The following is a 16,626-nucleotide window of genomic DNA, read 5'->3' as shown; positions in this document are numbered from 1 at the left end:
AATCATGTAAAACCTATTTCCATATTAGTCATATTGCAAAAGAAGAAACAAATTTGCAAGAAAAAAAAAGTTACAGTTTGCAAAAGGAAAAAAAAACCATGAAAAAAATTAAATGAAAACTAGTCTGCTTCAATCTGCATTCAGACTCCATGTTTCTTTGTCTGGAAGTGGATAAGCATTTTCCATCGTGTGTCTTCTGGAGTCATCTTGGATCATCATATTGCTGAGTTAGGCTATTTTCTGAATGTGCTAGGACTTTTGTCCCTTTGGCTTCCCCAACCTTAGTGAGCCAGGAGCTCCAGACTAAGCCTTCTTGGATCCCACAAGTCTCGTAATCTCCTGTGGGGTCAGAGTACTGTGCTGAGTCAGTGATGGGGGAGGGGGTGCCTGCTGTCCTGGAGCTCACCCTGTCCCAGTGAGATAAGAACCTTACCAGCTCTAATGTGTAACATTACATGATAAGCCTATGGGAGAGTTTCAAAACGGGGCTCTGTGAGGGTCAGCGGGGACAAAAAAGGCCATTGCTATGTGCATTTTGGCTGGGACGAGGTAATGGAAAGTTGCTGCCTGGAGGAGTTAGCCTTTGCATTGAGCTTCAAAGGGACAGTGGGCATTGACTCAGGGGGGCTGGGGTAAGAGGCCTAGGGAGTATTACAAAGAAGTAAAGATGGGAGTAACCCAAACCGACTGGACTGTAGGGTGCAAGAAGGTGATCTGTTTTCAATTCTGTCTCTTCCCTCTGAGACCAGCCAGAACTTTAGCATCACAGTCCATCCAAATACACAAACAGCTGCCAGGTTCCGTTCCACTCCCCATCCCAAGTCTTCTTTTCTCCTAACAAAACATCCCCAGGCCCTTCAATTGCCCTTTGTAAACATCTCCAGGCCCGTCATCACCCGGATTACCCTCCTCTGGATGCTCTCTGGCTTGTCAATGTCCTTCCTAAAATTGGCACCCAAAACTGAACAGAATCCTTGAGTAGTCTGACAAGAGCAAAAGACTGTCACTGCCTTGCCATATTGTGGATGTTAGAGCCCCTCTCAATGTAGCCTAAAGCCACAGTGGTCTTTTTGGCCACCATATCACAGTTCATCACACTGAACTTGTAAATCATTAAAAACAACCAGATTTTTTTTTATTTTTAAAGGTTCTCTTATTTTTGATTTAATAATCATCAATGAAATTTATAGCAGCTCTTTTTGTGGTGGCAAAGAATTGGAAATCAAGGGAATGCCCATCAATTGGGGAATGGCTGAACAAGTTGTGATATATGAATGTAGTGGTATATTACTATGCTATAAGAAATGATAAGCAGGCTGATTTCAGAAAAACCTGGAAAGACTTATGTGAACTGATGCAGAGTGAAGTGAGCAGAACCAGGACAACACTGTATACACTAACAGCAATACTGTATGAAGATCAACTGTGAATGCCTTAGCTTTTCTCAGCAATACAACAACCCAAGACAATTCCCCACAATGAACTGACGGAGTCTGAATGCAGATCGAAGCATACTAATTTTCACTTTTTGGGTTTTTTCGTGTTTTTTTTTCCCTTGGGTCTGTGTCCTCTTTCACAACATGACTAATATGGCAATATGTTTTGCAGGGCTGAACATGTATAACCTTTGTAAAATTGTTTACCATCTCAGGGAAGAAAAGAGAAAATTTGGAATTCAAAATTTTTTAAAATGAATGTTAAAAATTGTCTTTACATGTAGTTGGGTGGGGAGGGGGAAGAAATGGTGAGCGGGATGCTCTCAGAAAAACTTGAGAAGACTCACATGAACTGATGCAAAGTGAGATGAGCAGAACCAGGAGAACATTATGCATAGTAAAAGCAATATTGTGCAATGATAAGGAGTGTATGGGATGTTCAAGGAGGACTAGCACCTTTGGTATAAAGGCTTGCCAGCCCTTTTCAGGGCTGTTCATGTACCTTTGGTGTTTACCTACCTGGCTCTCAACTCTCACCTGTAGCATGCACAGTGGCTACACCTTGGTAACCTGTTTAGGTAGGCAAGCTAAACCAGGCTGAGGGTAACTGATGGGCCTTAAACCTGTCAGTAAGTTGCCGGGGGTGTCTACGCTAAGCGTGCGAAGACTTCCCCTGACAGAATGGGTGGATGAGAACAATTTGTTCCAATGTCTGAGAAGGCAGCTGAAGCAAGTACTGGGGAGCAGTTAGAGCTTGGTCAGACCTCTAAGATGCCAAGGTCATCCACTGTATCCCAGGCTATTGCCGGTTATGTTGATTTTTGTCTTACCACTTGACTTACATGAATCTGGAAGAGAAAGTGAAGCTGATGACCTTGTGCAGCTCTGCCTCACTTAAATCCAATTGATAGGCAAGTCAAGATATCACCCATGATCTCATTGGTCCTCTTTGAAGACAGAGGACAAACAGCAACAGTGACCAGCGTGTATGACTTAGCTATTCTTATCAATACAATGATCCAAGACAGTTCAGAAGGACTTAGGATAAAAAATGCTATCCACATCTAGAGAAAGGACTGATGGAGTCTGAATACAAATCGAAGCATACTTTTTTTAAACTTTATTTTTCTTGGTTGGGGCAGGGGGGGGGGGAAATCTACATTTCTTTTGCAACATAATTAATATGGAAACATTTTGCATGACTGCGCATGTATAGTCTATATCAAATTGCTTGCCTTTTCAAGGAGGGGGAAGAGGGGAAGAGAGAGAATTTGGAACTCAAAATTTTTTAAAGAGCAAATGTTAAAATTTTACATGTAATTGAGAAAAAATCATCAGTGAAATTGCTCATAAATATACAGAATTGAGAATTCAAAAATTTTCATGAAAGTTTCTTTAGTATTTAATGAAATAGAACCAATTCTTTTCTGTGTATTCCTGAACTCACTGCTTCAAGGCACACAGAGGCAGTTAGGTGATACATTAGAGAGAGCACAGGGCCTGGAGTCAGGAAGACCCAAGTTAAAATCTGACCTCATACACTAGCTGTGTGACCTTGGGTGAGTCACTTAACTTCTATCTCAGTTTCTTCCACTGTAAAGTGGGGATCATAACACCTATCTCCCAGGGTTATTGGAGGATCAAATGAGATAGTATTTTTGTTTTGTTGTTTTTATTTTCAGATAATATTTGTAAAGTGCTCAGTACAGTGCCCAGCACATAGATGCTTAATGAATGCTCATGTCTCTTTTCTTCCATGGGCCCAGCTGAACCCACAGACCCTTGTCACTGGGAACACTGTGGCCTCCACAGCCTAGGAGCAAAGGCACAGGATGGAGTCAGCACACCTGGGTTCTTAGTCTTTGGCTTATCCACTGGTTCTGGATGACCTTGGGCAAATCACTTGCCCCACTCTGGAGCTTAGCTGTAAAATGGGGATAATTGTACCTACAGGAATTTGTCTCCTCCCCAGGTAGGATCAAATGAGAACCAACCATAGGATTTAGAATTGGAAAGAGACCTTAGAGATAGCAAAAGTGAGTTCTAGAGGGAAGTGATTTCTCCAAGGCCACACAGTCAGTATGAAGAGGTCAGATAGATCCAAATTTGGTGTTTGGGGTCCAGTCCAGATGGCACTAGGCTTGCAATCAGGGGACTTGTGCCTTGTACATAGGAAATTATTTGGGGGGGGGGAGGGTTGCAATCAGGATTGAGTGACTTGCCCAGTGTCTGAGGCCAGATTTGAACTCAGGTCTTCCTGACCCCAAAGCCAGTTCTCTATCCACTGTGCCACCTAGCCGTCCCCATAGCAGACTCTGAATAACTATCAATATATTATAAAATGTGACACTATATGTAAAGAGCTTCATGAACATTAACAGACTATACAAGTGTTAGCTAGTATTTTCTGAACTGAAAGCTCTTGGTAAGATGACAGAAGATGGGAAGTATATGTTGGAGAGATTTTGGAAAGACAAACACACTGATACTCAGGTGGGGAAGCTGTGAAATGGTCCAACCATTCTGGAAAGTGAGTTAGAATTATGGGAAGAAAGCGACTGAAATATCTATACCCTCTGACCCAGAGATCCCATTACTAGGCACATAGCACCTACATCCCTTCAGTACTTTCCTCTGGTTGCTGTCCAATGTCCTTCCTAACATATGGCATTCCGAACTGAACAGAATGAAGATAAGGACAAAAAGGACCATCTACACACCAACAGATAGCAGCTTTTTTTCCACCAGTAGCAAAGAACTGAGAACAAAGTAGATGCCGATACATTAGGGAATGACCAAAGAAATTATAGTACACAAATGTATTTGAATATAACTGTGCTGTAAAAAAAAAGAAGATAAATGAAGCATGGAAGATTTATATGGGCTGATACAGAGTGAAACAGGCAGGGCCAGAAAAACAATGCACCCAGTGACTACCACAATGTAAACCCAAAGAACAATAAAACAAACAGAACTGAGCTTCCAAGTTCTAATGGCCAAGCTCACCCCAAATGATAGGAGAATGATAGGAGATATGAGAAGTTGCCTCCTGTGCTTTGGAAGAGTAGGGGATTGCAGGTGTAGACATTGCATATGTTGTCCCGCCCTCCCTCCCCATTATGTGGGATAATTTCCCTGAACGTGATCTCCTCTTTTGTTCTTTGTCATGAGAGATTGCGGGGGCATGGGGGAGTGATATGTTGGGGAAGCAAGTGATGAAAAAAGCAAAAGATGTCCATAAAATTGATTTTAAAAAGGGCTTTGTAACCCGAAAAGTAATCAAGATAATAGATATTCTTACCTCTTTGGCTCCAACACTGAAGTTCCAAAAGAACTTTAGAAATGCCAGTGTGGGGAGTTATAAGTCTGAGCATTGCTGCTGGCATATGCTTTTTTCCCATTTCGGCCCTTGAAGCCTTCATCTGTAGCCCCAGTGACAACCCCACCCCCCAACACACACAGTCACCCTCCCCGCCCCTCAGCAGGAAGAAAGAGAACAAGCTTTGTGTTAACCTTTATTAGCAAATAGGAAGCCAGCCCTCAGCACTCAAACTGGGCCCAGGTGCCCCAATTCCTATGAGTCCCCCTCCCTTCTAACCCCCAAGGCCAGGGAACGAGAACTCAAGCCAAGGGATAGTCCCACCTTGGCTCCCAAATAGCAGGGGAAGAGGAACTCCTGGAACCCAGGCAGGATGAAGTTCATCAGCCCAGAAAATCCAGATACTAGGGCATGGGGGGTGGCACATGGAGGACCCCCACCCCAGACAATCTGCTCTGGCTCCAGAGCAGCTGTGAAGTCTAGCCGGGGGAGGAGCTATCACTGTCTAGGTCTGATGGTGGGTTGGAAGACTCAGCCATGTCAGGACTAGTGGTCCGGAAGGGCAGGTAGGCCGGGCCAGGCCCAGGGCTGGCCCCAGTCTGGCAGCGGTGACGCCGTTTGTCTAGGCTCGTCCACAGCATGTAGCAGCTGAAGTAGACGATGCAGAAGAACAGGGGAATCCCACAGGCCATGGCCAGGATCATCATGGTCCTCTTCTTCAACTGCTCTGGCTGGGCTGGGGGCAAAGAGCTGGTGAGCTGGGATAGTGAGAGAGACAGCGAGGAGGCAGTTGGGGGTGGGGAGCAGGAACGAGTCCTCTTGTCCAGGGTGTAGTGGGGCGGGCAGGCTGTGCAGGCATGGGATGAATGGCCTTGACACGTATAGCAGGAAGGGTGACAGCTGACACAGATCCGGACCTCGGAGGCAGGATGCCCATCTTCAGGGGTCGAGCCCTGGCGAGTCCAGTTGAAATATCGGGGAGGGCAATAGGAGAGACAGAGATGGCCCAGGATATAGTAGGGACTGATGCACTCTGTGGGGAAAGTGGAGCCCAGAGAGACAATAGGACCAGACACCAACAAGATAAGGATAGATTTGAAGGATCCAGTGATGTTGGCTACATTATTCAGGGAGGCTGGGTCATAGAATCCTAGGATCACAGATTCATAGCTGGAAGGGACCCTAAAGGCCTGTTATTAAGTCCACCCACCCCTACCCTTCTCATTTTACAAATGAAAAAACTGTGGCACAGACAGATTCAGTGACTTGCCCAAGGTCATGCAGTTAGCAGCAGGTCTTCCTGCCTTTATACCCAGCACCCTCTCCAATCCACTACACTGGGCCATGAGCAGCCCCTGTTCCCCAAATCTCCCCCATGGTCTGAGGTGTCCAGGGACCAAGCCTGCCACTTACCTTGGCACAGCCCCTTGGTGTCTCGCCGCAAGCAATCACTGATAACCTGCGTGCTCAGCTTCCGGGCCAACATGTCCTCCTCTGTCCCATATAGAATCAGAGTATAGCTCTGCAGGGTCCCTGGGAAGTGTGAGGTGGGGGATAGGGTTGGGGGAGGCAGAGAGCATAGTGATGATGGTGGGGAGACTGGAGGTGGGGGAATCTTGGCTAAGAGCATGAGGAAACCCAAGCCTCTAGGGCAGAACCTGGAGAGGTTTAGAAAGCCATCCCCTCCCCTCCCACCTCCCCTCTCTCCCCAGGGCCTCACCAAAGTTATAATAATAGCCTTTATTCTCTAGTTCCAGGATCCAGATGCCCTGTGGGTTCTCATCCCAGAAGTGTGTGGACATGAAGATCCAATTCTTATAACCTCGGCTGCTGGTGTCAAAGGGCCTGAAGGAGGGAGAATGAACAGCTTTGGGGAGAGCAGAGATAGAGGACACAGAGGTTGGAGGACAGCAGTGCAGCCCAGTGGATAGAGCTTTGGCCTTGGAGTCAGGAAGGACTCTGGTTCAAATCTGGCCTCAGACATTTGTTAGCTGTGTGACCCTGGGCAAGTCACTTAACCTCTGCCTCAGCTTCCTCCTCTATAAGACAATAACAACGCCTGCCTCCCAGGGTTGTGATAAAGTAACACTTATAAAGCCCCCTGTAAACCTTCAAACACTGCAGAAATACTAGTATGACCAGGAAGAGGTCTGGGCAGTGTGGGGAGAAGGGAGGGGACCAGGGAAGCTCTGAGCTGCAGGCAGGCCCTTATCATCTCGCCTGAACTATTTTAAGATAACTGGTGGAGAACAGAGAGGTGCCTTTGTGTCCGTAGGCTGCCTGAGGAACCTCCTGATGCACAACTCGTACTTACCCTGTTACTTGTTTCAAAAAGCAAACAGTTCCACTCTGCTGCCAAATAAAACATAAATTCCTGGTCCTAGCACTCAAGGCCATTCCCCATCTGGCTCCAGCCTCCCTGGGCTCATTTCCTCCCCTTCCTATACTCTGCAGTCCGGTCAAACTCGACTAGGCTCTTCCTTCTCCATCTTCTTCCCTGTGTCTTCCTGGAAAGGGATCCCTTCCCTCCACTCCCATCTCTATCTGCAGAAGGGCCTCCTTTCCTCCAAGGACTAACTCAGAAGTGGTATCTGCCAGGAAGCATCCCCCAATTCCTTCAGGTGCCAGAATCACAGAATTTCAGAGTTGAAAGAGACCACTGTGTGGCTCTGTGGCTAAGGGCATAGACTTGGAGTCAGGAAGAAATGGGCTCAAATTCTCACTGTGTGACCTTGGGCAAAGTCATGGAATCTCTCAGCCTGTTTCCTTTCCATTCCATTCTCCATATAATTGCCAGAATAATCTTCCTGAGGCATGGCTCTGACCCAGTCACTGCCTGCTGAAAAACCCCTGGTTGTTTCCCTGGGATAAAGTACCAGGTCCTCAGGTTGGCACTTAGAGCCATTCCCCATGCAGCTGCAGCCAGTCTTTCCAGATTTATGTCACATCTCTCCCTTTGACCCAGTCCAGTCCATGTTCTAGCCAGACTTGCCTGCTTGCCACAGCTTGTATGTGATAATTCATCTCCTTTCTCCATGCCTTTGCTTCAGGCTGGCCCTTCATGCCTAGAATGCACTGCCTTCTTCTCTGAGAACATCTAATGCCCTTCAGAGCTCATCCCCAGGGCCACCACCTATAGGAGGCTGTTCCTGATCTCTCCTCTCACCCCCACCCTCCCATGAGCCCCAAATACCTCTCCCCCACCTTGAAATTGCCTCGTTTTTTACTTTGTATATGTTTCTATTTAACATTATTCAAGGTTATGTGAGGATAAAATGAAATCATATTTGTAAAGCACTTTGCAAACCTTAATTTGCTATAGAAATGCTAGCTAGATTGGGTTTGATGATACTCTTAACTCCTTCAGTAGAATGTAAGTTTGTTACATTCCCTTTGTATGTTGTTTTTGTCTTTGAATTTCCAATGCCTGGTATCCAGTAGGCACTTAATAAATGCTTGTTGACAGGTCACCCAGCTTTTGCTTAAAGAACTCACACAAAGGAGATCAGAACTGAATGTGGTCCTCCAGATGTGGTCTGCTCAGAGCAACGTGCTATGGGTCAGACTCTCCATCACACCTCCTTATTCCTGCTTGCTATGCCTCTCAATATAGTTAAAGATCACATTCACTCCCTCCAAATCACATAGTTGACTAATGCTGTTTGTGGTCCACTAAAACCCCCTGATCTTTTTTTCAGAAGAATTTCAGTCTAATCATACTTTTTCCCATCTTGTGCTTGTGAAATTGATTTTTTGAGCCCAAGGGTTTACATTTATCTCTATTAGATTTCATGGTAAGATTCAGCTCAGTGTTGTTGCCTGTCATGGTGTTTTGGGTTTTGGGTGGGGGGCGGTTTTGGACTCCTGACCTTCCTATTCAATGTATTAATTATCCCTTTCGGCTTTGCACCATTGGCAGCTCAAGCCTTATCTAAGTCATAATATAAGATTTTTTGTAAACAACAATTAAACAGCCCTGAGCCATGCACAGTTCCGTGGGGCACACCCCTAGAAATCTCTTTCCAAGATGGCGTACCTTCAGTAACAACTACATAATAGCTGTTCATTCCGCCAACCCTGAATCCATCTGAACGTGGAGTCAATTGCTAATGTGGTGGTCTCACCCACATCTCTCCACCTTGTCCACAAGAATAGCACGAGACTCTGTCAAACACTTTGCTAAAATCTAGGTATGTGATATCTACGGCATCTCCTCTGATCTAAGAACACCAACAAAAATGGCAAATAGTCTGGTACCCCTGTACCCTGAGGAAGCCATGCTGGCTCTTGGGGATCACCACTTTCCTTTCCATATGCTCATTCATTTAATGATTTTTGGCCCAGACCTGTGATGTCATTGGTTTGGGGAACTCCAGGTGAGGAAAAGCTCTCTACCAATGCAGATCAGAAGCTGTTCTTCGATTTTGTCACAGAGGGTTACCTAGGGCCCCGAGAGGTTAAGTGACTTGGCAGGGTCACACAGCCACGATGAATAAGAGGTAGGTTTGGACCCAAGCCTTCATGAGAAAGGCTCACCATGCTGCTCCTTACCCTTGAATAATATGGTCTAACATCCTGCCAGAAATAAGTCAAGCATAGTGATTTATTGTTTGCATTCTGCATTCTCCTCCTCCTCTCCCTCGTTTTAAAAATCAGGACAGTATTTGCCTTTCTCTAATCTCCCATTCTCCATAATCTGTCAAAGGTCCTAGCAGTGACTGAACAATCAGATCTGTCAGTTGGTTCAGTTCCCTGCCACGGTCTTAGTTGGCTTGGGCCAACTGGGTTGAACTCCTCGGTTATTTGTCCTTCCTCTCATATTCTGTACATTCTGTCTTTTGATTTGTCGATTAGTCAGCTGCCTTGTGTAGACACATCACTTTCTAGGTCCTCTAACCTTCCAAAGGCAGACTTCGCCCTTTGCACTGATCTCACTCTCCCATACCTCAGTGTTATAAATTTGACCTTGTCCTAACCCCATCCCCATCTTTAACCCTTGTTAGAGTGTCAGCTCCTTGAGGACAAGACCTCTGTCTTATTTAGTGTTGAATCTCAGGGATAATGAATAAGAATTGAGAATAAACTGAGGTTGAGCTCACCTGACTGCCACCAGGGTGGAATGTGTGCCCATGGGGCTGGTGAGTGTGATTTCCAGGTCCCCTCGGCGGCTGTAGGTAAGCGACAGCTGTACCTGGACATGCTCCAGCGAGCGGATGTGAGGGTCTTCCCCTTGGCAGGCTGACACGTTTTGGCTCACCTGCATCCTCTGCTCGATGGGACTGCTCAGAGGTGGGGTTGGAGATGAGAATGCAGGGGTCACATGGAGCAGCTGAGACCCTTTTCACCCTGGGGTGGGGCCAGGAGCAGGGGAGCATGCAGGAAAGTGACTGAGACCCTGGGCAGGCATGGAGAGACTCAGAGAATGTCAAAGTTAGGTGGGCCTTGAAGACACAGGATGTCAGAGCTGGGAGGGCCCTTAGGACACAGGATGTCAGAGTTGGGGAGAATCTTAGAACACAAAATGTCAGAGATGGAAGGGTTCTTAGAACACAGACTATCAGAGCTAGGAGAGACTTTAGAAGAGATAATGTCAGAGGGAGAGGAGGAAGTATCTTTAAAGGCTATCTCTTTCAACCTTGGTACCACCGAAGTAACACAGCAAGTCAGTGGTAGAGCTAAGGTGTGAACCTAGGCCTCCTGACTCCCAAATTCTTTCCACCACTCTTCTTACACTAGGCTTGTATTTTAACAGGATGAATAAGAAAGGCCTGGAGGCACCAGCCAGGGAATCTGGAGGACCTGAGTTCAAATCCAGCTTCAGATACTTATTAACTGTGTGACCCCAGACAAGTTGCTTAATCCCATTGCAGAAAGGAAGGAAGGAAGAAAGAAAGAAACAAAGAAAGAAACAAAGAAAGAAAGAAAGAAAGGTTTGGGGAAAGATGCTGAAAGGCATAGAAGGGAGCCAGACTGGGACAGCAAAAGGGAGCGATAAAGTAATTTCAGGGGTCAGGCAGGGCACAGGACCTTGGGATCAGGGGAGAGATGGGAAGAAAGAGACAAAGGCCACAGACTCCTACCATCCTATCCTAAGCTCAGCATGGCATAATGTAAAGTGTATAGATTATGGGTCTGTGGATGTGGGTCTGAGTTCCAAATCTGCTCTTTCCTAGCGGTGTGTGCTTGAACAAATTCTGCCCTATTCTCAGCTTTAGGTGAAGGTATTGGACCCCTTGCAGTTCTAAACAGTGATTTTATGAAGCATGGGGCTGGGGGAGGTGGAGAAGGGTGGGGAGCCTCACATGGGGGTGTTGATGATCTTGATAGAACATTTCAGCTGGGGACGGGTCATAGTCCACTTCTTGGCCAAATCCACCAGAAGCCCACCATCCAGCAACCCATAGCCATAGTGGTGGCTAACTGTGGGGAGATAGGCAGGGGCCCATCTATTTCTTTGCTCTGGACTCCAGGGCAGGTCTTCCAAGGTCCAGGGACTGGCTGAAGGTGAATCCCTCCCTTCCCCATACACCTTACCTTTGCGTCCCACTCCATTGATGGCCCAGTCCTCAGCCTGCAGTTGGGCTGGCTTGGAAGCCCTTACGACTAGATGCTGCATGTCCCGCCAGGTAAGGAAAGGGCTATGGATGAGAGGACAGAGTCCGGGGTGGGGGAAGGGAAAGGGAAAAACTCAGGTTCTGAAAGGAGGTAGGTGTAGGAAGAGCAGGAGATAGGGCCAAACTGGAGGAAGAAACTCAACATAGAATATCAGAGCTGGAAGGCCCTTAGAACCCAGAATGTCAGAGCTAGGAGGGCCCTTAGAACACAGAATGTCAGAGCTGGGAGGGGACCTTAGAACTCAGAATGTCAGAGCTGGGAGGGCCCTTAGAACACAGAATGTCAGAGCTGGGAGGGCCCTTAGAACACAGAATGTCAGAGCTGGGAGGGCCCTTAGAACACAGGATGTTGAGCTGGGAGGGCCCTTCAAACCCAGAATGTCGGACCTGGGAGGGCTCTTAGGACACAGAATGTCAGAGCTGGGAGGACCCTTAGAACACAGAGTGCCAGAACTAGGAGGGATCTTAAAACACAGTATGTCAGGGCTGGAAAAATACAGAATGTCAATGGTAAAAGAGACTTTAATGATGATCCAACCCTCCCACTTTATAGATGAGGAAACAGACCCAGGAAGTGGCAGTAACTTCACTAATGATACTGCCTCATCCCCTGTGAAGGAGGGTGGGATGTAAGAGTGAGAAGGGCCCTTTGGGGAAAGAGATGGAAGTGATGAAGTACTGACCCAGCCTGGATTCACCTACTTGGCCTCCAGGGCAAGGGCGATCATGCCGGCAGCCAATGGGGCAGAGGCTGATGTTCCCGTGTGCTTATCTGTGCACTTATGGTGCAGGTCTGTGGTCACCTGGGGAAAGGTGGTTGGAGGTGGAGGGTGGGAAGGAAAGCTGTGTCACCGACCACAGATTCCCAGGTGAAGGAGGCCTGGGGTGGGAGGGCAGCAGACAGGAGCAGCAGCTGGGGGAACAAGCCAGCTGCCATGGAGCGTGTGTGCATGTATATATATATGTGTGTGTATGTGCATGCTTGTGTGTGTGTGCATGTGCATGCTTATGTGTGTGCATGCTTGTGTGTGTGCATGCTTGTGTGCACGTGTGCATGTGCATGCATACATGCATGTGTGTGTGTGTGTGTGTGTGTGTGTGTGTGTGTATGTGTGTGTGTGTGTGAAGCAGCATGGGTAGGGCAACACTCACAATCTGCTGGTCGTTGGTGAGGCCACTGCTGAAGGTGGTGGTGAGGGTGGAGGCACAGGCCTCACTGTACCAGGGTATGAGGCCATGCTGGGTAGTGCTGCCCACAGACAACGTGTGGATACTGTTGGTGTAGCCATCACAGTTGCAGTTGTCAAAGTGAAGGCCGCCGTTGCCTGAGGCCCAGACAAACAGGGTGCCCAGGTTGCTGCGACCCTACAAAAGAGGTGGGTTACTGTGGAGTCAGTGGCATTAGGGGAAGTAAGGGAGGATCAGGGTGTGGAAGAAAATGCTGGAAGGGACCTGAGAAACCTAGCTCAACACTCTCCACTTTCAAACTTCCAAATTGGGAGAATGAGACCCAGAGAGAGGAAAAGATTTGCCCAAAATCACAGCACTGAGTGGGTAACAGAAACCCAGGTCACCAGACCCCAAAGCCCGTGTTTGGCCCAATGCACTGGGCAGCCCAGGTCCCCCACTCAGACCCGCCTTGTCCATCCTTCTCCCTGGAGGGTGAGGAGAGACAGCAAGATCCTGCCACTGTGCCTGGGGAGTCAAAGCAGCCTGTAATTGAGTGGAGTCAGGAGGGACGAGTGGGATCCCTCCCTGCTGGAGCTTCTCATTCATTTATTCAAAGAGGGGAGAAAGCATGGGATGGTGGAACAAACAAGGAATCACTGAGAGGACGAGGAACTGGGTGCAAATCCTGGCTCTGTGAACTGTGTGGGCAAATCCCTTCTCTGCGACCTCAGTTTCCTCATCTGTAGAAGGAAGGGTTCCTAGAAGACCACTTAAGGACCCTACCAGCTCTAAATATGATCCTATGACCTCTGTGGATCTGGAGAAATCTTTTCATCATTTTACTCCTCTGAACCTCAGTTTCCCCATCTGTAAAATAGGAGGGTTTGACTAGGTCAAGGATCCTTTTTTTTCTATTTAAAAATAAGTTTAATTGATGTGTTTTGTTTTTTTGAAAACCACCATAATTTCCTCCAATATTCCTCCCTTCTTCCTTTCCTAGAGCCATCCCATGTAACAAAGTTATTTTGTTGAGATAAATATTTCTAAATACAAAAAAGAGGGGAAAATCAGCATAACCAATTGATTTACTGAAAAAGTCTACAGAATTACTGCAAAGCCCAACACTTGTTGACCACTCCCACCTCTGCAAAGGGGCGTGGGGGGTGGGAGGCTTGGGAGGGTGGCGTGGTGCGTCTCCTCCTGTCTCGTCTTTCCAGCCAGGCTTGCTCTTTGTAATTTTGCAACATTGCCTTTTGATTGTCTTGGGGTTGTTCTTTTCCATTTCCACTGTTGTAGTCTTGTGCGCCTTGTTTACTTGTCTCTGCTTCCTTCACTCTGCATCAATTCATGTAGATCTCCCCACATTTCTCTATATTCACTGTATTTGTCATTTCTTATAATATGGTGGTATTTCTTTACAATCTGTCCTACAATTTCTTTAGCCACTCCTCAGTCGATGAGTGTCTGTTTTGTTTCCAATTCTTTGCTATCACAAAGAGTGCTGCTATGAATATTTAGGTGTATATGGGGGCTATCTTCTTACTAGTGGCTTCTTTGGGGTATTAGCCCAGCAATGGAATCTCTGGGTCAAAGGGTATAGGCACTTTAGCCTCTTTGTTTGCATAATTCCAAAATGGTGGTAGTGATTCACAGCTCCACTAACAATGTACCAGTATGCCTACAATCCCTCTACCGTCAATATTCCTATCTTTCATCTAGACTGGGGATCACGGAAGCCCTTGGCAGGGAGTCTGGTGAAGCCCATGGACCCCTTCTCAGAATAATGTTTTCAAAGGCATAAAATAAAACACAAAGGATTACAAAAGAAACCATTATATTGAAAAGACAGTTATTAAAAAAATTTGTTTTAAAAGTTCATGTACCCTTGGTTAAGAACTCCTGGCATAGTTGATCTCTAAGCTCTCTTTCAACTCTAGCATTCTGTGATAATTCTGAGCTTTACCTACTTAGCCAAACTCGTCAGCCATGAGATAGCCAAAGTGGTCCAGAGGAGAATGGTTAGCATGGACCCGGAAGACATAGGTAATATTGTCATCATCACCATTACTGACAATGGACAAAAGAAGGATGACAATAACCTTTCTGTGGGGTTCAAGGCTCACAAAGCTTACAAAGTTTTCCTCACAACTCTGGGAGGCCAGTTGGCATCTACTAGCTGCATGACTTTGAGCGAGTCCCTTGAAAGATCTGAACCTCAACTTCCACAAGACAGAATTTGTTGTTCAGTAGCGTGTGACTCCTCATGATCACATTTGGGATTTTCTTGGCAGAGATACTGGAGAGGTTTGCCATTTCCTTCTCCAGCTCATTTGACAGATGAGGAAACTCAGGCAGACAGTGTTTAGTCATTTGCCCAGGGTCACACAGCTAATAAGCATTAGAGGCAGGATTTAGACTCAAGTCTTCCTGACTCCAGGCTCAGCACTGTATCTACTGTGCCACCTAACTGTCCACAAAAAGGACTATTATAAACTACAGTATTAGGAACACAGGATTTGGATTCCTGTCCCGACATTGCCCTTACTACCTGTGTGAAATCATAAATATCATTGTACCATTTTACAAGACAGGAAGTGGGCTCACAGAGATCGGAGGAAGCAAGATGGTTCAGCGGGTGGAGGTTTGGACCTGGAATCAGGAAAATGAGTTTAAATTCCTCCTCAGAAGCCTAGTAGCTGTGTGACCCTGGGCAAGTCACTTAACCTCTGCCTGCCTCAGTTTTCTTATCTATAAAATGGGGATAGAAAAGCACCTACCTCCCATGGGAGTGTTATGAGAATAGTGTTACAAAGTGCGTTGCAATTACTGGGTATATGGCCCCAGAGCCAGAAAAGCAAGAGACTAAGGAACAACATGAAGGAGCAGAAAGTCTGGTGGGGACTTGTCCAGCCTCTGCCATCATGTGAGTGATATGTCAGGAGGACAGGCCCATGGGAAGGGGCCTGCTTCTGAAATGACCCCAAGTTCATTTTTCTTCTGACAGGTATCCAAATGACCAGGCTGTGTTATGGTCTAGAGGATTAAATTGGGGGGAAAATTGGACCTTTCTGATAGAGATGAATCTTAACAATTGCCTTCTTATCCACACTATGTTTTCGCATTTTCCATGGCATGAAATAAAGGCTGGCTGTAACCATATGCATTGTTACCTCGAGTGCTTGTACAGGACCTAGGACGCCTTTTACCTTCATTTCTAGAGGCCCAGACCTAAGCTACATTTTAAGATTTCCAAGAGGGAACTCTGGGTGGGAACAAAACTAGCCAAAGAGTGATGCTTTGGAGGAGAAGTCTCCAAGACTGGACATGATGCATGTAAGCCCAGAACCTGAGCCACAAGCTACATTCTGAAGGCTCATCCAGGATAATCTGGTTTCTATGGACAGTAGAGGTTGCTGGACTCCATAGTGACCCATAAGTGGTATTTACTTGGCAGGGGGGAGGTAGGGGTAAGGGTAAGGGGGTGGTAAAGCTTTCTTTTTATATTTTTGCTGTTATTTTATTTTGGCTTTTCCCCTATATTTTGTGATCATGGGCTTTGGGGTGGATGCATGTTAGCACCAATGCAGCTCCTAGAGGAATTGTGTACAACAATGTGTGGGGATGAGAGTTTCCAGGCCTCCTCTACTGTGGAGGGTCAGCATCTTCACTTGCAATTAATTGGGGAAGATTTATTAATTAATATATTCATCATTAGTTATTTGGTAGTTATCTATTATTTATTAATTCATTTATTAATTTGGGAAGATTTAAGAACTGAGCATCATCAATACTGCTGGGGAATCCTCGCCAGGGAGAGCAAGGCCCTGAGAAAAGCAGTCAGCAAAGGGGGCTGCACAGAGTGATGTTCCCAGCACCACGAAATCCCCTCCCCCCAGTCCCCAGGGAGCTGTTCTTGGTCCATCCGGATCCCCCGAGTTACTGGTCTGCTCCCCTCCTTGATAATACGCTGTCTATGCTTATTTCCTTCCTTGTGTAGATGTTGTACCCCCTCAATGCTTTCCCCAGGAGAAAATAAGCTTCTTGAAGGCAGGGATTGTTTCATCTTTGTCCTTGTGTGCCCAATGTC

At 46.5% G+C, this 16,626-nt stretch overlaps 1 protein-coding gene across 1 annotated transcript in view; it reads right to left on the bottom strand.

Moving 5' to 3' along the window:
• Positions 1-5,234: 5,234 nt before the first annotated feature.
• PCSK4 (proprotein convertase subtilisin/kexin type 4) overlaps positions 5,235-16,626 on the bottom strand; it is a 33,764-nt gene continuing 22,372 nt past the window's right edge. The window contains exons 8-15 of the mRNA XM_036758261.1: positions 12,522-12,734; positions 12,072-12,172; positions 11,290-11,393; positions 11,058-11,175; positions 9,855-10,034; positions 6,476-6,600; positions 6,169-6,288; positions 5,235-5,788 (exon numbers count right to left, since the gene is read on the bottom strand). Coding sequence (XP_036614156.1) covers positions 5,235-5,788; positions 6,169-6,288; positions 6,476-6,600; positions 9,855-10,034; positions 11,058-11,175; positions 11,290-11,393; positions 12,072-12,172; positions 12,522-12,734 — 1,515 coding nt within the window. The remainder of the gene's footprint in view (positions 5,789-6,168; positions 6,289-6,475; positions 6,601-9,854; positions 10,035-11,057; positions 11,176-11,289; positions 11,394-12,071; positions 12,173-12,521; positions 12,735-16,626) is intronic.

The sequence above is a fragment of the Trichosurus vulpecula genome, chromosome 1 (assembly GCF_011100635.1).
Source record: "Trichosurus vulpecula isolate mTriVul1 chromosome 1, mTriVul1.pri, whole genome shotgun sequence".
Taxonomy (NCBI): domain Eukaryota; kingdom Metazoa; phylum Chordata; class Mammalia; order Diprotodontia; family Phalangeridae; genus Trichosurus; species Trichosurus vulpecula.
Note: the sequence above shows the minus strand (reverse complement) of the source record. Positions and strands in the feature narration are given on the sequence as shown.